The sequence below is a fragment of the Acomys russatus genome, chromosome 25 (assembly GCF_903995435.1).
Source record: "Acomys russatus chromosome 25, mAcoRus1.1, whole genome shotgun sequence".
NCBI lineage: Eukaryota > Metazoa > Chordata > Mammalia > Rodentia > Muridae > Acomys > Acomys russatus.
The window spans coordinates 40,366,622-40,391,473 of NC_067161.1; the positions used below are offsets into that span (position 1 = coordinate 40,366,622).

Here is a 24,852-nt window from a genome sequence, read left to right on the forward strand (position 1 = left end):
CTCTTAATTCCTAGACAGAACGGGGAAAAATTTGAGTGGTGATGGGCAGTTAGTCTGTTTCTATCACACAGTTATGAAGGATCTTTGGAGCACAAAGACATGTTGGGATAGATGCATGAACTTAAAATGTGGCCTGGCCATCTGCAGATCTGTGGGACACTCCCCTGCACATAGTGACTGCTCAGGCTGACTTCTGAGGACAGGACCACGGTCAGTGCTTTTGGCTAGCTCCCTTCTGTATGCACCCCAACCTTAGAAGCCACTGGGATAAGGACAGCCCAGTCCTTCTGAGAGCTGGAGGTCTCTACGATGCAGGTCTTGAGGCTCGAGTTGCCTCACCTCCCTGGGTTTGGCACAGTAGAAGGAATGATCAGGGGCTACATTTCACCTGGAGAGGAAGAGGCATGGCACCAGAAGTTGGACACTACCTGAGAGCAAAGGGCAGGTGGTAAGGGCTCCGGGCTGGGGCAGGGGCTAGCTTATGGGACCACACCCCCCTCAGTAAGAGTTTAGAGCCTGCTTGGAGCGACGCTTCATGTGCAGGCGCTCATGGCGGAGGAGGTCACAATTCTGCCGGAAAGTTTTGACACAGTACCGACACTGGAGGGGACGGGCCTCACTTTTCAGGTGACAGTGCCTACGGTGTCTCACCAGATGGTCGTGTCGCTGGAAGCTCTTCTCGCAGTCCCCACACTGGAAGCCCAGCTTGGCCTTGCTTTTCTCCAGCAGGGAGTGGGCACCACTGGCCTCTGTTTCCGATGCATCGCCTTCACTCTTCTTCACTGGTTGCTGTAAGTGGATCCGCCGGTGGGAGAGCAGGTGAGAGTTGAGGCGGAAGCTCTTTCCGCAGGCAGTGCACCTGTAGGGCTTCTGGACCTCATGGGTCTCCAGGTGTTCGTCCAGGTCCTCGCTGTCACTGAACAACTCCCCACACACTGAGCATTTGTGTGGCTTTTGCTCCCTGAGGCTGCGCAGGTGCCGGATGAAGTTAACCCTCCAGCGGAAGATCTTCCCACAGTTTGGACACACATAAGACTTTTGTGAGGTTTGCACCTCACCCTCAGCCCCAGTGCTGCTCCGGTAGGCCGGGAGACTGTGGGGGTCCTCCGTAGGGCTCCTCAGCTCCTCTGTGCAGTATGGGCTGTGCTGGGAATCCTCATCCCCAGAGCTGGACAGCACAATTTCGATGGTCACCTCCTGATCCAGGCTGCTCTTTAGGGGTGGTGGGTCGCCTGCTGCTACAGGAAACCAGTATGGTCAGTGGGAACTGCCCAGACTATTTCCCGCCCCAGCCCTTAGGAAGCCTACTCAAAAAGGTTTAACTGGGGGTCCAGACCTCCTGGCGTTGCAGTGTTTCCTGGTAACTCCTGAGGGTCTGGCTGCCCAGCATAGGCTGCTGTGTGTAGCAACTGTATCTTTCTTTCTGGCTTTCCTGCTGTTTTCCCTAATCCTTTACTTTCAAAGCATTTCTTCCTGAGCCGCTGGGACTTAAAATTCTAAGAACTGGCACTTACCTGTGAAAAAAATATTAACACATTGGTATTATTCACTTACTTAGGCACTGTGCTAAGGACCCAGGAGGGCCAGAGATCATATTAATTATGGTGAGCGTGCCCCCCTTTGTTCCTGGACCCTAATAAGTGCTGCACTCTGGGTTATGCACTCACAATCCTGGGCACATGTCCCAAGAGGAAGGATAGAGTGGGACTTGACCCTCTGTTTCCCAACCTAAGTCTGCTTAAGGGAGATAGAAGCTAGGCTTCGAAGCCTGTTTCTCCTCATTCTGGTCAGGTGGCTTTTCTAGCCTGTGTGGCCATATCAGTATGGCTGAAAAGTCTACGGATGCGCCATTCTCTAGGTTGCTGGTAGGCAGGCAGCTCACGGTGTGAAACATTTTTTAGACCTCACAGACTAGACCTACGGTGCCGTTGAGGCCTTGTTAATGACAACTTTATTAGTTACTTATAGGTGTCAATGGGGGGGGGGTGTGCTACAGCAGACTACACAGGCCTGTTCTTTATGCACTGGGAGGAGAAATTATGACAGCCCCAACTAAACAACTGCTGCTAAAGTAATCCCCAAGATGGCAGAATGCCGCTGCGCTCACTCGAGACAGTTTTTGGAAAGGCAAGTTGACTTATATGAAGAACCTAGAACCTGGAAAAGAAGGCCGGAGAGATGGCTTAGTAGTAAAAAGTGATGGCTGCTATTCCAAGTTTGGTTTCAAGCACAAAGATCATGTAATTACTACCTAGAACTCCAGCTCTAGGGACTCTGATGCCCTCTTCTGGCCACCACTGGCACATTCACACACATTAAAGACAAATACACTCCTCTATGGTGAGCTGTGACAGCGACAGCCTCACAGCTTTTGGTACTAGAAAGGATGGGTACAGTTGTGTCACAAGAGGCAATTTAAGAGAGCGGCACAAGCCCAGTACTGTGATATAGGTCTTTAATCCCAGCACTCGGGAGGCAGAGACAGGCAAATCTCTGTGAATTCAAGGCTAGCCTGATCTATAAAGCAAGTCCAGGACAGCCAAGGCTACACAGAGAAACCCTGTCTCAGAAAGGGTTTTACCAGGGCGGTTTTACAGAGACAAGCTGTAGAGAGAACAAGCCTAGATAGACACAGGTAAGGACAGATGAACCACAAAATGAGGAGCTAGATTAGAAGAGATGGCTAGAGTTAGTTTGAGGCCAAGCACAGCAATTCAGTCAGAAGCTGAGAGAGGTCACTTTGAATCAGTCAGCTTGGAGAGGAGTTTGAGCCAGAACAGCTGAGTTGAACCAGCCAGCTAGAGTTCAGAAAGAACTAGAAAGGGTGAACTTCAGCAGTAAGTCTCAGAGGCTGAAAACATCCTATGCCTAGATTAGATTGTATGGGGACTAGAAGCTTCCAGGATGAGGCCTAGGTTAGCAGACAGAGGAAGTAAACCTTGAGATGATACTTACATCAGATGACAGACGTGAAGAGGTGACTAATAAAAACAGGGCATTACCAGGTAATGTGCTCCTGGGGGTGTCTCTCAGAGAGAAGCCAGAACAAGGTAATGAAGTGTAAGGGGAAGTGGCAGAACTTGGCTAAACTGTTAGAGGCGTTCTCTGACAAGAAGCAGTGGTAACAAGAATATTTAGCTGAAGAGATTTCTAAGCAAACACTTGAAGACCCTGTTTTCTTTCTTTGTGCTGCTTATATTAAAAGTTGGAGCAGCCAGGCAAGGTGGCGCACGCCTATAGTCCCAGCACTCAGGAGGCAGAGGCAGGTGGATCTCTGAGTTCAAGGACAGCCTGGTCTATAAAGCAAGTCCAGGACAGCCGAGGTACACAGACAAACCCTGTTGCGAAAAATCAATAAACGGGGCTGGAGAGATGACTCAGAGGTTAAGAGCACTGTCTACTCTTCAAGAGGTCCGGAGTTCAATTCCCAGCAACCACATGGTGATTCACAACCATCTATAATGTGATCTGGTGCCCTCTTCTGGTCTGCAGGCAGAACACTGTATATGTAATAAATAAATCTTTAAAAAATAAAAAAAGAAAGAAAACCCAATAAACAAACAACAAAGATTTTTTAAAAGTTGGAGAAACAAAATTTGGATGGTGAAGAAAAGCAAGAACAAGAACTCGTCAGGATGGGCAAAGTTTTCACACAGCTGTTTTAGCCAGGTTTTCTCCTTATGGCAATAAAAGGCAACTCCTTATAAAGGTTCTAGCCTTGCTTTGGAGGCTCTGGTGAGGGCTTCCCCTGGCCATATCACTGATGGACGATAGCAATGGCAGGATGTCAGAGCCAGAGATCACACCATGCCTAGGGAATGTGCTCAGCACACAAACAAGGACCCACAAAAGCCAGGTACTGTGGGATATGTTAGTAATTACAACAGTGGGAGATGGAGAGAGCTAGGCCCCTGGAGCTTGCTGTGAACCCTAGGTTCCAATGAGAGACTCTGCCTTTTTGTTTAGAGACAGGGTTTGTGTAGCTCTGGCTGTCCTAGAACTTGCTTTGTAGACCAGGCTGGCCTCAAACTCAAAGAGATCGTCTGCCTCTGCTTCCTGAGTGCTGGGGTTAAAGGCGTGTGTCACCACTACCCAGCTTATATGGATAATTTGAGGAATGTGTGTGACATCTAAGGTTGACCTTTTGCCTTCATACCTAGGCATAGCAAACCCCATCCACCACCTGACACCCCACACACACCCTGGGCATACAATGACCATGTCACTTATCAGGAAGCTACTTAGCTCCTCAGGGCTGAAGGCTACTTTTTTTTTTTTTTTTTTTTTTTTAAACTGGTATTCAGGTGAGAATCCTTCATTTCCTCTTTGATGGGTTGCTTTTTTTGAGACAAGGTTTCTCTGTGTAAGAGAGACCTGGCTGTCCTGGACGTGCTTTGTAGAGGAGGCCTCTGGCTCCGAAGTGTTGGGATTAAAGGCGTACACCACCATATCCAGTTTGTTTTTTAAAATAATTTTTAAAGGATGATGACTTTATGTATATGGGCAGTTGCCTTCATGTACATCTGTGTGCCAAGTGCATGCAGTGCCCATGGAGGCCAGATGAATGGTGAATCCTATGGAACTGTAGTTACAGACTACTGAGCCTCTATGGGTGCAGAGAATTGAACCCAGGTCCTCTAGATGAAAAGCCAGTGCTCTTAACTGCTGAGCCATATCTCCAACCCTTAAAAAAATTTTTTTAGATGGTTTTTTTTTTATACGTGCTCAGGTATTTTGCCTGAATGCATATGCATGTTCCGTGTGTGTGCCTGGTGTCTACAGCGGCCAGGACGACACTGGACCCCTTGGAACAAGAATTAAGCATAGTTGTGAGCTGCCATGTGTGTGCTAGGTCCTGTGTAAGAGCAGCAAGTGCTTTTAACCTCTGTGCCATCATCTCTCCAGTCCCCTCTCTCTCTCTTCCAAAGGTGGCTCACTCAGTTACCTGAGGACCCTCTACTAGGCTCTACCCCTTAAAGATCCTACTGCCTCCCATATTGCCACTGTAGGACTAAGCTTTAAAAGGCACCCTGAGAACATTCTCAAGCCAAACCCAAACCACAGCAGGATGGATACTTCAAAAGAAAAGGATGCTTTCTGGAAAGAAGACAAAAGGTGGCTCAATAGACACTAGGTAGAGAGTGCCTGGGCCTCCTGGAGCCTTGCCAATCGCCTCAGCAGCCAGAACAGAGCTCCAGCCACTTGAGAGATGCTGTACAGGAGGAGCCCCTTGCCTGGTACCTGCACCCTCTGAACTGTACGGAGGGAGGCCAACAAGGAGACCTTATACCAAATGGAACAAAGAGGGCACAGCAGAGGAAGGCTGCCGTTGTGGCTTTCTACTGTACAGGCTAACGTAGCTCTGCTGCAAACATATGCATTATTCTATGATAAAGGGCAAGAATGACCCTACGGTTCCTTGGGGGCCAATGGTGGTGGCACTGCCACCAAGGGCTCATAGAGTACAGCCTGGGGACTGGGCACAATTCTGCTCAGTGTCAAGCCTGCCTTGGCCTTAGTCCGGCACCAAGCCAAAGTCTCCTTCAGCTCAGAACCTAGTAGAACTTGCCCCCTTAGTACATGTGTTTGGGACTTCTCTTGTCTTTTCTGCTTTGGAAGGAGAGCATCTGTCTTCCTTCGTCCTGATACTCAGCTTACTTGCTTCACATCTGGAAAGGAACCTGTTTTAGGGCAAGACATAAAGTCTCAGTCACACTGGTTTGGGTAGAAGTTGGTGCTGTCATAAATTTGTGAGTTCTCACTGTGGTATCCGAGCTGGGCTTCAGCTCCTGGGCTCAAGTGACCCTCTCTTCTCAGCCTTTGGAGCAATGGGGACAACAGAAACAGGTAAATGCATTCTGCACGTGAGAAGGACATGAATTGAGGACACCCAGGAGAGGAGCGCTGTGGGTTAACTACATCATCCCGAAATTGCCACACTGAAACCCTCATTCCCAAGACGTCAGGATGTAATTGTATTTGAAGATGGGGCCTTTTGAGAGGCCACAGTACCAGTGGGTGTGGAACAGATGTAAGAGGAAAAGAGAAAGCTATGCTGAAGAGGACGGTTGACAGGTCCAGGCTTGTGGCCTCTGGTAGAAACAAAGCAAAGCTCAGAGGGTGGTCCACACCTGGAGGCCGAGGCAGGAAGCTACAGGCTCTGGGCTAGTCTGACTGTATAACCAGAATGTCTTAAAAGAAAGCAAGCCCAAAGCAAAATGAAAACGAACCTTCTGATAGTGCTGAAATTCAGAACGAGGCAAGAACTCTGTTGCATGAGCCACTCCTATGAGATGCTTGCTGACTGGTGTGGCACAAGCATGGTGACCCTGCCCAAAGTCAGCTAAAATTACTCAAAAACACACCCTGCCCCTCCCCATATCAAGATGAAGGAATGGGTGACAGTTGTGCTGGCCCGTACACGAACACAGTGCAAGAAATTACTTGAAAAAGTGGACGAGGCAATGCTGTAGAGGTGAACACAGACATCCAGGCTATATAGTTCCATAGGGAGAACAAAAACAGAGATGTAGGCCGGGCGGTGGTGGCGCACACCTTTAACCCCAGCACTCGGGAGGCAGAGGCAGGTGGATCTCTGTGAGTTCGAGGCCAGCCTGGTCTACAAAGTAAGTCCAAGACAGCCAGGGCTACATAGAGAAACCCTGTCTCTCTCTTTTTTTTCCTTTTCCTTTTTGGTTCTTTCTTTCTTTCTTTCTTTCTTTCTTTCTTTCTTTCTTTCTTTCTTTCTTTCTTTCTTTCTGTTTTTCAGACAGGGAGAAACCCTGTCTAGAAAAAACCAAAACAAACAAACAAAAGTGGAGATGTAAGTGGGGTGTTTGTGCCACATGTGTAGTGTATGCTTGTGAATGGTGCATAGGCAGCAGTGTGTGGTGGGGGGAGTAAGTATTATATGTGGTATATGGTTAAAAAAAATCAGAATAAAATTATTTCTAAGCCAAGTGGCTTCTCTTTTGTTCCACAATCATCAGGTGCTGACAGGTGCTGCAGGCCCACAGACCCTCTTCCATTCTTCCACATAGCTCAACTCCCACATAAACCCCAATCTACAAAAAAGAGGGCCAGTCCTTTTCTGAATGCCCAGGCTACTCTCTTTAAGAATGAATATATCTTTTGATTCCACCATACTTATACAGATATTTGCTAACTAGAATTTGGCCTCAGTTTCCACTGAACTGTGCATGGTCTGTGCATGTGGTATCTGTGTGCTGGTGTGATGCATCTGTACTAGGGACTGTCACCTCCAATCAGCTGTCAGCAGACTAAGGCAGGGGAAAAAGAGCTTTCAGTCTAAGTGCTTTGGCATGCAAAACGTTTTGACTTCACAAAGCAGCTATGACACTTCTATTTCAGAGACTGAAAAAGCTAAAGGCGAGAAAAGAAGCTGCCCAAGACGCCAAGAGAAATGGCCCCGCTATGTGTGGGGCAGAGCCTGTGGCTAGGAGCTCACATACGGGGAATGTGAAGAGCTGAGGCTGTAAAGAAAGAAAATGAAGACAGTCCTCTCTCGTCCTTTCTTGTAGGTGGCAGAGGTGGGGAACAGAGGTTTCGGCCCTGAGTTCGCCCTGGCCTCGAACTTGCACTCTTCTCATCCTACTACCACTGCGGGTACGCAGTCCACACTCAGTCCAGATGAGGACGAGGCGTTCTCAACAAAGTCATGAAAACCAAACACTTCAAACATGGAAAGAGTGGGGCTGTGGTGGCATCCTGGAGCGATGGCTCGGTGGTTAAGAGCACTTATTACTCTTTCTGAGGACCAGAGTTCAATTCCCAGTACCTAAAAGGTGGCTCACAACCATCCATAACTCCAGTACCATGGAATCCAACATCCTTTTGTTGTAGCTGTGGGTCCCAGGCACACATGTGATGCACATACACACAGCAGGCAAGATAATTATTATAAAATAATAATAAAGTAAAAGGCAAGATATAAGTAATGCTTGTTGTTTCTGGTTCCCCCACCCCTGAGGGTGAGGGTTGAGTTGAGGCAGTGGTGCAGTGGTAGAGCACTTGCCAAGCATGCCTGATAGCCTGTGTTCAATCCTTAGCACACCAAGAAAAAGGGGGTAGGGCATGCAAATATGCAATAGCCAATGCCTTTGGAGCCAAAGCTGGACTTTCCTACTCTGTGATTCTGGGGACTGAATCTAGGGACTTGTACATACCAAGCACAGGTTCTACAACTGAGATATACCTGTAGTCTCTGACACACCCTCAGTTCCACAAATCCACAGGAAAAGCAAATCATAGATTTTAGGAATGTATGGCTTAGTAGAATACCTGTCTAGCAGTCACAAAGCCCAGAGCACAGTAAAAAACAAACAAGAGAACCAAGCTGGACAAGGCAGCAGCACGCCTTTAATCCCAGCACTGGGAGGCAAGGCAGGCAGATCTTTGAGTTTGAGGCCAGCCTGGACCACATAACATGTTCCAGACCAACCAGGCCTACACAGAGAGACCCTGTCTCAAAACAACAAGAACAGTAAGGACACACAAACAAATAAACAAAACCAATCAACCAAACTACAAGAAATACAGAGTTTGGTGATGTGGAGCAAAGAGATGAGTCTGAGTCTCAACAGCCCGAGTATACTGTTCACAGCCTCTGAGCACTACTGCACTGTGGGCCAGTAACCTCAGCTTTCAGGACCTCAGTGCAAATGAACATCATGATCTGCAGAGCTTAGAGGAGCTTTACTGTTCATATGAATAATGGACTCGTGAAGATCTATCTCAAGAGCAACTTTGTACAGAAGACAGTTGGGCTGGGTCTCTGGTCATGTGATGGCTTCTGCCACCTTGAGACCAACAGGAAGAATGATGTCACCTGTATGTAAGCCCTGACCTTGGATCAGAACTAAAATAAGCCTTTAATAAAGTAAAATGCAGGGCTGGAGAGATGGCTCAGAGGTTAAGAGCACTGACTGCTCTTCCAAAGGTCCTGAGTTCAATTCCCAGCAACCACATGGTGGCTCACACCATCTATAATGAGATCTGGTGCCCTCTTACGGCATGCAGACATACTTGCAGACAGAACACTGTATACGTAATAAATATTGGATTCACTGTACATATTCACACAGACAAAGCACAAAATTTTAAAGTTATATCATTTACTCTGGCTAATATTGTGTTATTAGCAATAGAATACAGATTAAGATTAGTTGGTGCCAGGTCATTGGGACATTGCTGTGACAAACGGGCCATGGTTTCTGGGAAGATTGCGGTAGTATTTGAACTTGGGCTGGAAAGTCTGAGAGTTCAGAACTTAGTGAGCTACTGTGGAAACTAAAACCTGAGAGCAGGGAAGGCAACAAAAGACCAGTTTTTTGTGCTATTCTGTATTATGATTCAGGGGTTCTGGTCCGTTGGGAAGAATCAGCTGTGATTCTACTAAAGTAAAGTGAACCCCTGCTTTGTTGGGACAGTTACTGCCCGTCAGTGGGAGCTGAGAAGTCAGCATGATCAACAAGAGACCAACACCCCTGAGGTGGAGTCTTCTGGGAAGTGTTTTCTCAGGGGCAGCACACAGGGGCTGTAAGCCCAGAGGGAGCCATGGTTGCACCTTGTCCTGGTGTCAACTGAGCTTGCAATGTGTAAGAGCTTCCCAAGTGGTGCTGGCTTTGAAGGCATGAGGGATCATGGAGAAGTTGAGGTTTGGCACCACGTGGCAGGCAGGGTCAGAGGCCACGAGGAGAGCGCTGAAGAGGCTACTGGGGAAGGTGCAGCCTGTTTGGAGGCCAGACTCCAGCATTGTGAGGGCACTCTAGAATCTACTGTCTACACATGACGGGGAGCTCAGCACCAATGGAGCATGCCCTGTGCTGTATAAGGTGGACATACCATTCCTGCCTAAAAAGCATCACAAGAGAGAATGGGGGGCTGGAGAAACGGCTCCATGGTTAAGAGCACCGACTGTTTTTCCAGAGGACTCGGGTTTAATTCCCAGCACCCACATGGCAGATCATAATCATAACTGTCTGTAATTCCTGTTCCAGGGATCTGACACCCTCATACATGCACTCAAAACACCAATGTACATAAAATACAAATAAATAAATTAGAGAGAGAGAGAGAGAGAGAGAGAGAGAGAGAGAGAGAGAGAGAGAGAGAGAGAGAGAGAGAGAGAATATGTGTGAGTCTAGACAACTCCAGAAAGCCATTGTGATCTTGTGTTCAAAGATCTGCTCAGCAGAGCCTGCCTGTGATACTTAGAAGACCATCTGGTCCCCGAAGATGTTAAAGAAAGGCAGGACACTAGTCAGCCTCTGGAGCGGTTGCTTTTACTATGACTCAAGACTCCGTCCAGGGAGGGCAGCAGCGCAGCTTCTGCATTCGAAAATCTGCTCTTTAACAGCAAGATCATCCTGGGATTCTGGCTCTCCATGATCACTACACAGAGAGGGTTAGAGCAGCGCTAGACAATCTACCCAGGGAAAAGCCACGAGCAGCTGCTGGGATGGGGAAGCACAGACGAAACCAGAACAAAAGGCGACAGCAGCAGTCAGCAAGAACCACACATGCCCGGCATGCTCTCTCCCCCATCTCACACTGCCCACCACAAGGTCACACAGCCCACCACCAGGTCACACAGCCCACCATGAGGTCACACTGCCCACCACGAGGTCACACAGCCCACCACCAGGTCACACAGCCCACCACCAGGTCACACTGCCCACCACCAGGTCACACAGCCCACCACGAGGCCACACAGCCCACCACGAGGCCACACAGCCCACCACGAGGCCACACTGCCCACCACCAGGTCACACAGCCCACCACCAGGTCACACAGCCCACCACCAGGTCACACAGCCCATCACGAGGCCACACAGCCCACCACGAGGCCACACAGCCCACCACGAGGCCACACTGCCCACCACCAGGTCACACAGCCCACCACCAGGTCACACAGCCTACCAGGCTCCTCACCTGGGCAAGGACTCTGAGTGAGCACCACCTGCTGGCAGGCCTGGGGCTCTGGCACCGGCAGCTCCTCCCATTTCCTTCTTTCTTCTACTTGGAGTGGCTGGAGACTGGGAAGGTCTTTCCAAAGGAAATAGAGAAAGTGATTAGTCATATAGATGGGTCACTAGTCAGAAACAACTAAGGAAGACGAGGGGGCTATGACCTGCAGGCGCTGTGCTCCCTCCTGGGGCTAGCCATCAAGGGGCCATTCTGCTGAGTGAATGAACCTGAAGGCAAATGAGCAAACAGCAGGAACCTAGGTTCTAGAGCTGGACAGAATCAATGTAGGTTCTAGTTCTGCCAAACAAGTAATAGCCTTGACCCGAAGGTAGCTACCACCTTCCACAGACTGCCCAGTACAGACCTTCCACAGACTGTGCTGGGCCTAAGGACAGAGATGGGCGGGCCCAGAGGGGATGGAGGGCCAAGGTTATTGCTGATTTTATTCAAGGCTACTTCCCTCCACAATACAGGTGTCTCTCTCTCTCTCTCTCTCTCTCTCTCTCTCTCTCTCTCTCTCTCTCACACACACACACACACACACACACACACACACACTCACACACTCACACACACACACAAGCATGCACACACCCACATGTTATGGGCACACAAAGACATGGTGAAGTGAATCTTAGCTAATCTCACCCCGTGAAATTCTCCCAGCACCCGTGTGGGTAGTGGGGAGCAGACGAGCACAGTGTCTAAAGGAGCTGTGCTCTGTGCCCAGTCCTCAGCCATAGCGTCTGACCACTTTTCTGGAGAGGACCTTACCACAGATGTGCGACCACTATGGACAACAGAAGGCCTTTCCCTTCTCTACAGTCCTTGCTTGAGGAATACAATCTCAATGGAGAGCAAAATCCAGACTCCTTGCTCTCCTACAAGAAGCCAGAGGTAAGGCAGGACACAAGATGCCAAAGAGTGGGAGCTGTGGAGGGACACTGCGGATGCTATGGCTGCAGCGGCTTTCTACTGCGCTGCCCACCCACCCCTGATTGTCACATACCTAAGCAGGAAGTCTGGGGGACTTCTTTACCCTGGAGGTCTGGCAACTCCGTAATCCGTAGCCCAGTCTCCTCTTCAGGTGAGAGGTTTGGCTGAACTGCAGGGTCATCTGTTCACAAAGAGGTAGGACACCTGTAACACTGACCTGCTGTTGCAGGCAGCTAGGGCAGGTCCAGTGAGGTAACCCCTGTCCAGCCCAAAAAGAGACTGAGGAAAGACGGCCAATGGGCTGGAACTGAGGCTACGTACATAGAAGACAAGATTGGGGAAGGGTTAAAGGCAGCATACTAGGGGCTGGAGCGATGGCTCAGCGGTTAAAAGCACTGCCTGCTCTTCCAAAGGACCTGGTTCAATTCCCACCACCCACATGGCAGCTTACAGCTGTCTGTCTCTCCAAGATCTGACACCTTCACACCAATGTACATAAACTAAATAAAATACTTTAAAAAAAAAAAAAAAAAAGGCAGTATACTACAGAGCAGGCCAGGGCTTAGGACCATCTCTCTGAGGCCCATTGGGTACATATAAAAGGGCTATTTGAGCAAGAATGTGATGGAAACACTGAAATAATGTCATGTGGCTTGTGGGACAGAAAGCATAAGAGTCTGATACACATGTGTTAGGATAGCCAGGTCACCCACAGGCTACCTGTGAGTCCTGCACAGACAGCTTCCTGTCAAGGTAAGATTAAACAGATCAGATTCAGCCACAGCACCTTAACCTCACAGGTAGTGTCTCTCACTCAGAGTGAGGCCACCCCCGCCTCCCCACCATCCATATACTTGGCTGCATGGGGATCTAGGTCTTACTTGGAGAAATGGAAACCCCGTAGTCTTCCCCAATGATGAATTCCCCATAGAAACCAGTCTGTGCCGGATCCAGAAGGGACCAGTCCTCTTCTGAGAAGCATAAGATCATGTCCTTGAATGGTGAAACTCGGTTCTGAAAGTATAGAGCAGGGCTGTGTCAGCTGGGGAGGAGCAGGGCCTTTGTGTGATGCCCTAAGACCATGCTCAGGAAGCATGGAACACAGGGCACTTATGCCTAATGACTTCAGAGGCTAGAAACCAAGACCAAGGTGTGGCAGAATGGGTCTCTGATCAGAGCCTGCTTTTTTTTTTTTTTACTTAAAAGTGAAGGTTTCTTGCTGGGCAGTGGTGGCACACACCCTTAACCCCAGCACTTAGGAAGCAGAGGCAGGCAGATCTATGTGAGTTTGAGGTCTACAAAGTGAGCTCCAGGACAGTCAGGGCTCCACAGAGAAACTCTTGAAAAACTAAAATACCAAGGGTCCTCATATGGGCAAAGGGGGAAGGAAGCTCTCTGGGAGTTTATCCAGTATTATGACATTTTCACCATGCCAGCCACCTCCAGCCCTCCGGGTTGGTAGAAAAGACAAATGGAATTAAACCTCACCTAACTTATGGGAACTCTGAACATTGCTAGGCCCAAAGCCTATCCTTCAGTTCTTTGCAGTTTCAGATCCACCTTCCCCTGAAGCCTGGGAAGTCTTAGGAATTGCTAAGAATTTATTAAGGCTGAAAAGGGAAAAATCCTCTTTGGTAAAACCATCTTTTGTACTGTAGCGAGAAGACCCACTACCTAGCTGGCTCGAGGTTGTGGTTTCATTTACTGGGAACGGATCTTGGAAGAACTGTTTATGATCTGGAGAGGACCTTTCGGATGCTTGGTAAGGATGCTGAGGCCAAACAAAAAGAATGACTCCATTTTTCTACTTGCTGCTGTCACTGGGATGTGGGCACTGGCTCTGGGAGTCTTTCTGACCAGAGAGAGCTAGCGCTGGCTGGACATGGGCTACTTTTGCCCAAGGGTCTGCCTGAGTCTTAAACTGCTGATTCCTTTTTAAAAAAATATAATAATAATTTGAAAAAAGGTTTCTTGTGTCTGACTGTTTTGCCCATATGTATGTTATCTGTACCATGCTAGTGTCTAGTGCTCCCAGAGGTTAAAAGAGGCCATGAGATCCCCTAGAACTGGGTACAGATGGTTGTGAGCGACCTTGGGAATGTTGGGAATTGAACATGGGTTCTCTGCAAGAGCAATAAGTGCTCTTCTGAGCCATCTCTCCAGAACTGCTGATTCTTGCTAAACACCCTTTGCTTACTCTATAGTCACTACACTAATTTCCTTCTTGAGAGTAATTTTTATTGTAATTTTGATTACGCTACATAATGCCAGTTACTGTCCTTGTATTTTCGATTGTTATTTTAAGCCACTAAAACCAGCAAAAGGTTTAATTAAAAAAAAAATTTTTTTTTGTTTGCTTTGTTTTGTTTTTCGAAACAGGGTTTCTGTGTAGCCTTGGCTGTCCTGGACTCACTTTGTAGACCAGGCTGGCCTCAAACTCACATCTATCTGCCTGCCTCTGACTCCTGAATGCTGGGATTGAAGGAGTGTGCCACCGTGCCCAGCTCTAAAAAAAATTTTTTTTGTGTGTTGTATGAGTTGTCTACCGGCCTGTTATGTGTGCACTACATGCCTGAAGTGCCTACCAAGGCTAGAAGAGGGCATCAGATCCCTTGGGACTGGTATTAACAGACAGATGTCAGCTGTTGTGTAGATGCTGGGAAATGAAGCCAGGTCCTCTAGAAGAGCAGCCAGTGATCCTAATCACTGGGCCACCTCTCCAGCCTCTTGTGTTTTTGTTGTTTAAGACAAGCTGTCAGTGTATAGACCAGAATTCTCTTGCCTCAGCCTTCCAAGTACTTGGTGTATGCTGCCATGCTGGGTTGTTAAGGTTTTTATAGACACTCAATCTTTTCCCTTTTGCCTAGACACAGAGCTGATTGCTTAGTCAGAATCTCACCATGCAACATTCTCACAGTAGCCATCCGCAACACCTCTTTCTCCTCAGGAGGACTGCCAGTCAAAACCAAAAGATGTTGACTCCAACCTCACATCTTCTGCCTAGCCAACTGGGAGCTCTAGTTAATCCACGCCCAGTGCTGACACTTACAGGCTTGCTACTCTATCAAGCAGGCAGATGCTGAACTGAAAACAAAAGCTTTAAGAAAACACCTCAGCTGGGTGTGGTGGCATATGCCTTTAATCCCAGCATTTAGGCAGATCTCTGTGAGTTTGACACCAACCTGGTCTAGGGCTACACAGAGAAACCCTGTCTCGGAAAAAACAAAACAAAACAAAAAACAGAAAGAAAAAGAAAACATCTCAATACACTGTCTAAGATGAGGTCCAGACTAAAACCCAGATGCTGTAGTACTGACCTGTAGCTTAATGACACGTACAAAACCAAGTCATAAACTGGGTGGTGGTGATGCACACCTTTAATCCCAGCACTCGGGAGGCAGAGGCAGGTGGATCGCTGAGTTCGAGGCCAGCCTGGTCTACAAAGTGAGTCCAGGATAGCCAAAGGCTACACAGAGAGACCCTGTCTCGAAAAGCAAAACAGAACAAAAATAATAAAGGTAAAACCAAGTCATATAAAACATGCCAAATCTGTGGTGCTTGGGGAGAAGATGGCCACAAGGCCTGAGGCAGTGCACCTAACCCTGACTCAGAGGAAACCAACAGTGGTCACCTCAACCCCTTCTTAGACCATGGAAGCAATTCATTTTCTGAGGGGCTCTATTTGGCCAACATCTTGAAAGTATTTACCAGGAACAGGAGGATGGCTCTGCGCCCTCTGCAATGACGAACTGCTACTTGCCATGCCAGAACTTTCCGTCAGCTTGCCGAAGTGGCAGCCTCCTCAGCACAGCACAATCAGAACAAGAGCGGCCGTTGAGCCGGACTGCCTTCAAGTGTGTACATTAACAGAGGAAGGAGCTGTGTGGGTTGACTGTCTTACTGGGTGGGCACCAAAGACATGGGTGGCAAATGAGGAACCTCCAGCTGGCCCAGGGCTCACGGGCTTACCCAGGCCTAATCTGTTGGTGGATTTTTAGTTAATTATTAATTTTTTTGTTTTTTGAGACAGGGTTTCTCTGTGTAACAGCCCTGGCTGTCCTGAACTCACTTTGTAGACCAGATTATCTCAAACTCACAAGAGATCCACTTGCCTCTGCCTAAGTGCTGGGATTAAAGGCATGCAGTAAATGTTTTTATTGTTAAAAAACAACAACTATTACAAACTGGCTTGCCAGTTCTATGTTGCAGTCCTTTGGCTATTACAATCTCTTAAGCACTGAACATTTTCTCTCTCCCAACTATATAAATTGGTAGACCAAATTCCAGCAATATTATGCTTGTTCAAAAAAAAAAAAAAGAACTACCTGCCTACGCCTTTCCAAAACAAGCCACTTCTAAAAATACAGAGCAGGCCTCATGGTGACTGGATATGCTCTCCCCACCTCCCCTCTCTCCTACCACGTGTGGTAACTAGGCCAAAGGAGATGCCACACATCCTGTCCACCAACCTCCTCCTTTATAGAACACGACTTCCTAGGAATGAGCCTTCTCCAAAGAGGATGAGACCTGAACACAAGACTACTTAAAGCATGGAAAACACAGCAATCATCTGGGAAGTGGCCTCTGAAAGAGTCCACTGGAAACAGGAAGGGGCTGCAGATGGAAGGCTCAGCAGTTAAGAATACTTGGTGCAGTCGAATAGCTGGGCAATGGTGGTGCATGCCTGTGATCCCAGCACTCAGGAGGCAGAGGCAGGTGGATCTCTGTGAGTTCGAGGCCAGAACAGCCAAGGCTACAGAGAAACCCTGTCTCGAAAAATCAAAAGAAGAAACAGAAAAAACAGAAAAACAAAACAAAACCCTTGTTTTTACAGGACCTGGGCTTGATTCTCAGCCCCCACGTGGTGACTCACAAGCATTTGTAATTACCAGGCATTTACCTGGGACATATTCACACATACAAAATAATTCCAAAAACAGAAAGGTGGGTGGGATGGTAGAAAAAAAACTCTTGAGATGTCCTGGACCAGAGGAGGAAGAGGAGGGATTGGGTCATTTCTAACAGTTTCAGACTAAGCCAACAGAGGAAACTAAAATCATCTGCCCCACATTGCCTTTCTCACAGCAGAGCTGCTGAGAAGCAGCAAGACTTGAGAGCCACGCATGGTGGCACACACTGCACACCTATGACCCTACTAGCACTTGGGAACCTGAGGCAGAGACTTCTCTTCAGGGACTAGCTTCCTTCCCTTCCCCTTTGACAGTTTCTGTCCTGTCCAGTTAGCCACAACAGTGAAGGTTCAGAAAGAACAATCTTCTCCCTACTCCCAAAGTCTCATTATGGAATTCCTGGGCCTCAGGTCCTATGGACACTTTGCAGTTGCTGTCTGTCTGCAGCTAGGGGCCCATGGAATGTGTCACAGCCCCCCATCCTCAGCCCCCATCTGTACAGTGCCACTTCCTTGTTTGTTTGTTAGTTTGTTTTTAAAAACATTAAAAAGATTTTTAAAGTGTTTTAAGTATGCTCTGAACACCTGGTGCCTAAGAAGGCCAGAAGAGGGCACGCAATACCATGGAAGTAGAGTGGCAGATGGCTGTGAGCTGCCATGTGGGTGCAGGAATCAAATCCCCTGGAAGAGCAGCCAGTGATCCTAAGTGCTGTGTCAGCCCCTGTCGTCGTGTCCCCGTCCTCCGTCCTCCCCCTAGCTGTGGGGGACTTTCACTGTATTCTGAGGCCTATTTGTATGCATGTAGATGCACATACATTTGTGTGGGCGTGACTAGAATGACAAGGATAAGCTCTGCTGGGGCCACCCCCTTCTACTTTCTGGTTTTTGTTGTCATTGTTGGTAGACAAGGGCCTCTCAGTGGCTAGGAACTCACCAATTCATTCATGAGGACTCTGAGTTTACGACCTCATCACCTCCCCAAAGCACTCTCTTTTAATTCTACAAAAGAATGGAGGTGGGCTGGGCCTTTAATCCCACCACTCAGGAAGCAGAGGCAGGCAGATCTCTGTGAGGCCAGTCTGGTCTATAACACAGAGAAAACTTTGTCTCCAATACACACACACACACACACACACACACACACACACACACACACACACACACGGAACCAAATATTCAGGCCACAGCATAGAAAATGATGCTACAAAAAAACGGATAGGGTATGAGCTGGGGCTGCAGAGAGAACTCCCAGCCCAAGCTAGCCTCCAAATAAATGATTGATGGCGAGGAACATGGCAGTAGGCACCAACAAATAATCCTTTAAAAAACAAAAACATAAAATGAACTTCAGTTGCATAATATACATGAAACAAACCCCAGCACATGGGAGGCTGAGACCAGCAGATCTCTGAGTTCGAGGCTAACCCGGTCTACAGAGAGTTCCAGGCCAGCCAAGGCTACACAGAGAAACTCTATCTCGAAAAACAAACACGAGAGCTGGTCGTGGTGGTGCACACCTATAATCCCAGCACCCGGGAGGCAGAGGCAGGTGGATCACTGTGAGTTCAAGGCCAGCCTGGTCTACAAAGCGGGTCCAGGACAGCCAAGGCTACACAGAGAAACCCTGTCTCAAAACAAAACAAAAACAACAAAAAAGAAAAACAAACACAAAACAAGACAAATGCATAAGCTTGGGTCTTGTTCTAAGTTCTCATTTTATGTATGCAAATATTTCAACACCTGCCTCAAACTCAACAACCCTAAGCATCGTTGAGTGGTTTTCAGCCCCACATCCTTGTTCTTAACAGTCTTCTACTGGTGCAGCCCTGTGCCCCACGGGGCCACACTCCCCAGGGGGTGGTTACACTGTAGTAGCCTGCAGACAGTAGAAAGGGCAATGAGAAGGGAAAAGCTAATAGGTCTGCTGAGAACCTCTGCAGATGAAAAAAAGAAGTGAGCATTCCACCTACGAGACCAGTCCCAGCTGCACCCACTCCAGACACCAGCCATGCTCCTCAGAACACTGAAGTGAGCAAACTTGGCCCCAAGAACAGAGTCAGGGCACAAGGAAGCCCCATGTGACCTACACATAGTCATGTGACAATGCTGCAACTGCTATGCTTTCTTTCTGACATGTAGCTACTATTGAGAAGTGCGCCCCATTACAACCCTCCTCGTGGTTTCTCCTTTTCACTGGTGAGTTTAGAAAAGGAGAGACGTCTACTCCAGGGGGCTCTGCATGTACATCTGCCGAGTTTCCTGGAGTAGCAGGGCAAGCCACACTTGGAGCTGCAGGAATCAACAGAAGCAACAGGCATCTTAAAGCCCAGTCCTGCTCAACTTGGTTCTTTGGGTTAAGACTGAGCATCCTGGGGCAAACAGCAAGTAGGCCAGAGTCCTGAGAAAACTGTCCTGTGGGATGGCTCAGAGATGCATTGTTTTGGACATCACTCACCGGGGGCAGCTGGCAGGTGGTCACCGGTTGGACATCCCTGACACTCTGCTCCTGAACAAGGAAAACATCTTGTGGAACTGAAAGAGATGAAAAAAGATGTCCCAAAGGAAGCCAAGCCTGGTCCCCAACACCTCCCAAATTTCCAGAGGTGCCTCTGTGCTGCAGATTGTGAAAGGAAACAAAAGCAGAGGAGTACCAACAGGAAGCCATTCCTGGTGCTCTGCATAAGCCCCACTCTGCCTTAACTTGCAAAATAAGCACTTTGCAAACCACAAAGACTCTGGTAGTCTTTGCAGACAGACAATGGGGCTATCTCAGGGTATGGATGGGTTTAGGACGGCATGATCAGTTTGCTAGTCAACCTCTGTAGATCTGGGAACCTGTTTCAGCATCTAAAATATGGTCAGTGGCGCATGTCTTGAATCCCAGCACTCAATGAGGCAGAGCCAGGCAGAGCTCTGAGTTCGAGGCCAGCCTGGTCTACAAAGTGAGTCCAGGCCAGCTAAGGCTACACAGAGAAACTATGTCTTGAAAAAACAAAAACAAAAAAAAATTTTTTTCAGCAATTGGGAAGCAGAGGCAGGCAGCTCTCTGAGTCCACATAACAAGTTTCATAGCAATCAGGAAGACCTGTCTCAAAAACAAAACAACAGAGAGAAAGAGAGAGAGAGAGAGAGAGAGAGAGAGAGAGAGAGAGAGAGAGAGAGAGAGAGAATATGCAAGCAAAAGTGCAGACACTTGAGATACTACTCCGTCATAGAAAGGGTGAAATCCTATCACATGCAGCAAGGATGAGCCTGAGAAGTTTTGCTCAGATACTGAATTATAAAACCTTAGCAGGGCAGGGGCTGAGCTACAATCCCAGCATTTGGTAGGCCGAGGCACTAACAGCCAAACTCTGAAGCCAGTTTAAGTTATACAGTGAGGTCCAGGCTAAGGAGACCTGGTCTCAATACATAGCTCACCTTGCAGTACCATAGATTGCCCAGGGAGAGTTGAAGAGTTCTTCGTGGTATCCAGAGGACAAGTCTTACTTTTCTTCCCTAACGCCTGCCACTGTCATGGGTGGGTTCATGTCTCATTCAACCTACACACAGGCTAGCTGTGGGGGAAAGCTTCATAACGGGAATCTCTAGTAAACCATGTGTAATGTTTTCCCAATTGCTGTGCATCAGGAAATCTTGTACTGAGTACGGCCCAAGGAAGCAACCCACAGCCAAAGTGGATACAACTGGGGTTCTAGAAGACTCCGCATAGTAGGCCTCTCTGGGCACTCCTCCCCCAACATTGCTCATGTGTATATACAGGCTGCTAGCACAGGACTGTTGATTTGGGGGGAGTGGCTCTTTCCTTATATTTCCTGATATGTTTGAACTATGTTCCCTGCAAATTCACAGGCTCAAATCCTAACCCTGGTTGTATTAGAATGTGACTGTATTTGGAGGAAGGCTCTCTAAAAGAATCGATTAAGTTAAAATGAGGTCATTAGCACGGGCCCAGGGTCAACATAACTGCATGGCTAGCTAGAAGACAGTTATCCACATGGAAGACACAGCAAGAAGTGGTTGTTTAAGCTGGGCCTAGTGATGCATGCCTGTAATCCCAGCACTCGGGAGGCAGAGGCAGGCAGGGTAGCAAGTCTAGGATAGCCAAGGCTACACGAGAGACTCTGTCTCAGAAAAAAAAAAAAAAAAAAAGTGGTTGTTATTCATTAAAGCAAGGAAGCTCATAAGAACCCAAGGCTGACTTCAGTTCAGATCGCCAGCCTCACAGCTGTAAGAAAACAAACTGCTGTTAAGTAAGCAATGCAGTCTGTCAGGACATAGGCAGCCCCACCAAAGCAACACAGCTGTCTTCACTTTTCGCCAGAGAGACTGAAGAGTTCTGATTTGTACAGAAGTCAGTAAAAGTTTGCAGGCAGAAAAATCCCTCCCCCACCTCTCTCTCTCTCTCTCTCTCTCTCTCTCTCTCTCTCTCTCTCTCTCTCTCTCACACACACACACACACACACACACACACACACACTTCCTTTTTTTTGTTGTTTTTTTTTGTTTTTTCGAGACAGGGTTTCTCTGTGTAGCCTTGGCTGTCCTGGACTCGCTTTGTAGACCAGGCCGGCCTCGAACTCACAGCAATCAGCCTGCCTCTGCCTCCCAAGTGCTGGGATTAAAGGTATGCGCCACCACCGCCCGGCCACACTTCTTTTTCTTAAAAAGGACTATTATTGTCAAGTATGGTTGAGCAGGCCTGCAATTGCAACACTCAGGAGGCTGAGGCAGGCGACTCCGGAGTCTGAGGGCAGCCTGAGGAAGGGAGAAGAGGAAAAGAAAAGAGAAAGTACAGGATGAGGAAGGAAAAGAAAAGAAAAAAAAAAAAGACAAACCTTTGCTTTTAGTGTGGGTGATGTGCAAAAACCAAACTGGGGACGACTTACACATGGCAGGCAGGTGCTCTACCTCCCAGCTCACTGAACAGATTCGATGCCAGAAATATCTTTTTAAAAAAAATCTCAAGAATGTGATGGGTGTGGTGGTGCACCCTCTAATCTCAGCACTCTGGAGGCAGAGGCAGAGATATCTCTGAGAGGCTAGCTGGATCTACAAAGGGAGTCCAGGACAGCCAAAACGACTAGACAGAGAAACCCTGTCTAAGCCTCAGGAATGCACTTTTCCTATTATTAACTAGAGTACTGTGGCAATGCCTATCTTATAAGAGGAACATGCCTTGAGGCCTTGAGAGGCTTTGGAGAACCATTACCTTAGGCCCCAAACTAAAGGAACCAAGAGGTGACCTACTGTAACTCAAAAGAACGGTGGTTTGGGCTTTGTGCACGACACATCCTCCTCTTTGCAGCTGCTGGATGCTTTGAACAGGTACTCAAACCCTGTCACCGGGTACTAGGGCCATGGGCAGGTGAGGCCACCGTTCTCTCAAGGGGATTTTGGATGTGCCTATAGGTACTAGGTAACTCAGCCAAGCAAATGTGGTTTTCAGAGGACAGACGACAGAGCCATGCTCAGATTAGGACACAGGTCCTGGTCCTACAGGGTCTATCTCCGTCTCCACTAAGAACACCCTCAAAGAAGACCATAAATCTCACACCATGCACTCACACAGCCCTTCCCCATGGGAGGACTCAACACCAAGAAGGCTCTGGGTCGGATGCTCGCAGAAGGACCAAGGCCACAATAACAGTTCCTAGCTCAGAGGAGACAGGAGAAAACTGCCCATTTTTAGTCGAGAACTCACCTCCCCAACTCACACTATAAGCTACATACCTGGGTCCTCGCTAGGCTGGCATGGCGGTCTGCTTAGGAGCCCCGGGCCCTGTGCTAGGACCACAGGCTGGGTATCAGGGTTGCTCTGGGACTCTGTAGATATGCGATCTTGTTCTAGGTCCTGAGGCCCAGGCCCATCGCCATCGTCAATTACCACCGGGTCTTCACAGTGCTTGAGCTGCAGTCCCAGAGAGCACAAGTCAGGACCAGGTGGAGAGGCTATGACAGAGCCCCACGCATAGGCTCTGCGCAGGTCTGGGGAGGCCGGCTCCCTTTCTGGTCTTGACTTAGGAAACCAAATACTGGGTCTAGACAAGAATTTCTTATCTCGTGGTCAGGAAATCGCACAGGGTCAACAGGGCTCCCTCTCCCAGACGCCCCGTGCTCACCCACTGCCAGGGTCTCCCTGGCTCCCGTTCCAGAGCCTCTACCGCAGCCACAGCCTGCTCTCCACTCTCAGGCTCCTGGGCACGCACCCAGCTCTGGATCTCCCACGGCAAGATGGCCAGGAACTGCTCCAGCACCAGTAGCTCCAGGATCTGCTCCTTCGTGTGCCTCTCGAGCCGCAGCCACCCCCGGCACAGCTCCCAGAGGCGCTGCAGGGCCTCCCGGGGGCCCGCGGCCTCCTGGTACCGGAAGCGGCGGAAGAGGCGTCGAGAGGACTCCGGGCTGGGAGGCTCCCCCTGAGGGCTGGGGTTCTCTCCAGGAGGACTCCACATTTTCCTGGGCTCCTCGCTTTCCTTTGGAGCCAAGACTCGTGGGCACAGGGCTGTGGGCATGATGGGATTTGATGGGGGTCAGCAGCAGAAGACGACCCTATTTCCAAACAGAAATCGCTGGCTTCAATGCTCTGGTCTCCTGTGGTGGTTTCTGAGGGGGGTGCTAGGCAGAGCCCATGGGAGACCAGCCCTCTGAGGAATCCCAGGGTAAGCGGTGTTGGGTGAGGCAGGTCCTTACACATGGGGGCAGAAAGATGACCCTCCCCACACAAACATCACTCCAGGTAGTCCCCTAATGTGGCAGCGAGGAAGGCAGGAAATCTGGGAGGAAAGTGTTAGCATTTCAACAGGACACTGGCATTTGCAGTATCCAAGGAGGACAAGGCCACAAGCAGACACGTGTAACCAAGGTTTGTGATACCTTTGGTGGACAGGTCCTCCTGGAGGCCACAGTCTTGAAGCTTTGGAGCCAAAGTCACTGTCTTTGTTCTTGAGGTTGTCACAAAAAAAAAAAAAAAAAAAACAAGGGAAAAGAGGAACAATGTCACTCTACCAAGGACAGAATGGATGACCAAGAACCCAACAGAGCCTGTGTTGTGTGGGCAGGGACAAAAACTCCTACGCACAGAAGGGATTTAGACGTGTACGAGAGAGGAATATCCCTGTACTTAAATCACCATTGCAAGGCCGAGGAGTTGCAAGGTCCTGGGTTTGTGCCAGGAGCACCAAAACTGCTCCTCTTTCTCAAATACCAGCGCTTTATGATAAGCCTTATGCACCATCTTTCTCCTACATTTAAAGACCATTTGTTTCTGGGGGCTAAGAGACAGCTTAGTGGTTAAGAGTGCACACTACTTTCCCCACCACCCACTCCCAGTTGTTCACAAAACCCTGCAATTGTAACTTCAGGGTCTCCAACACCCTCTCCTTGTCTCCACGGGCACTAAACTCAAGTGCACATACCCACACAAAGATGTCTGCACAGGTATACACATATTTTTAAAAATTAAATGTTAGCCGGGCAAGGGTGGTGCACACCTTTAATTCCAGCACTCGGGAGGCAGGGACAGGTGGATCTCTGTGAGTTTGAAGCGAGCCTGGTCTACAAAAATGAGCCCACGACAGCCAAGGCTACACACAGAGAAACCTTGTCTTGGGGAGGGGAAAAAGTTTTAAAAAGAAATGTGTTTTTTTTTCTGAGACAGGATTTCTTTTCTCTGTGTAGCCTTGGCTGACCTGAACTCCTTTGTAGACCAAGCTGGCCTCCAAGTCACAGCAATCTGTCTGCCTCTGCTTCCCGGGTGCTGATATTACAGGCGTGTGCCACCATGCCTGGCTTAAAATTTTTTTTACTTGTTATAGTTGTGTGTGTGTGTGTGTGTGTGTGTGTGTGTGTGTGTAAAACAATACAACAACTACAGAGCAAAAGGCCAGAAGCCAGAAGCCAGGCTGGGTGGCACATGCCTGTAATCCCAGCACTTAGGGAGGCAGAGGCAGGTGGATCTCTATGAGTTCCAGGCCAGCATGGTCTATTAAAGTCCAGGCTACAGAGAAACCCTGTCTCTTA

At 48.6% G+C, this 24,852-nt stretch overlaps 1 protein-coding gene and 1 long non-coding RNA gene across 5 annotated transcripts; one reads left to right on the forward strand and one right to left on the reverse strand.

Moving 5' to 3' along the window:
- Window positions 1–214: 214 nt before the first annotated feature.
- Znf496 (zinc finger protein 496) lies at window positions 215–23,798 on the reverse strand. Of its 4 annotated transcripts, none has more exons than XM_051167801.1 (8): window positions 23,707–23,798; window positions 22,956–23,382; window positions 22,567–22,744; window positions 19,289–19,365; window positions 12,806–12,938; window positions 11,998–12,105; window positions 10,953–11,066; window positions 215–1,238 (listed from the first exon to the last, which is right to left on the reverse strand). In XM_051167801.1, exons 2-8 carry the CDS (start codon window positions 23,343–23,345, stop codon window positions 499–501), a joined length of 1,740 nt encoding a protein of 579 aa, XP_051023758.1. In that variant the 5' UTR covers window positions 23,346–23,382; window positions 23,707–23,798; the 3' UTR covers window positions 215–498. The 4 variants fall into 4 exon arrangements, with proteins under 4 accessions (XP_051023758.1, XP_051023760.1, XP_051023761.1 ...); XM_051167803.1 differs by having other exon boundaries at window positions 22,956–23,335; window positions 23,707–23,791; XM_051167804.1 differs by lacking the exon at window positions 23,707–23,798 and having other exon boundaries at window positions 23,043–23,381.
- On the forward strand, window positions 10,589–11,035 carry LOC127208388 (uncharacterized). The gene is made up of 3 exons (XR_007833094.1): window positions 10,589–10,626; window positions 10,767–10,786; window positions 10,927–11,035. It is a non-coding gene; the product is annotated as an uncharacterized LOC127208388 (long non-coding RNA).
- Window positions 23,799–24,852: the final 1,054 nt, after the last annotated feature.

Excerpts from the sequence above, each read along its gene's own strand:
- Znf496 (XM_051167801.1), bottom strand. The coding sequence starts at position 23,345 with ATGCCCACAGCCCTGTGCCCACGAGTCTTGGCTCCAAAGGAAAGCGAG. Across the intron at positions 12,106-12,805 it reads CGGGGTTTCCATTTCTCCAA|ATGACCCTGCAGTTCAGCCA; the intron begins GTAAGACCTAGA and ends CTTTGTGAACAG. Across the intron at positions 1,239-10,952 it reads CACTCAGAGTCCTTGCCCAG|CAGCAGGCGACCCACCACCC; the intron begins GTGAGGAGCCTG and ends GGTTTCCTGTAG.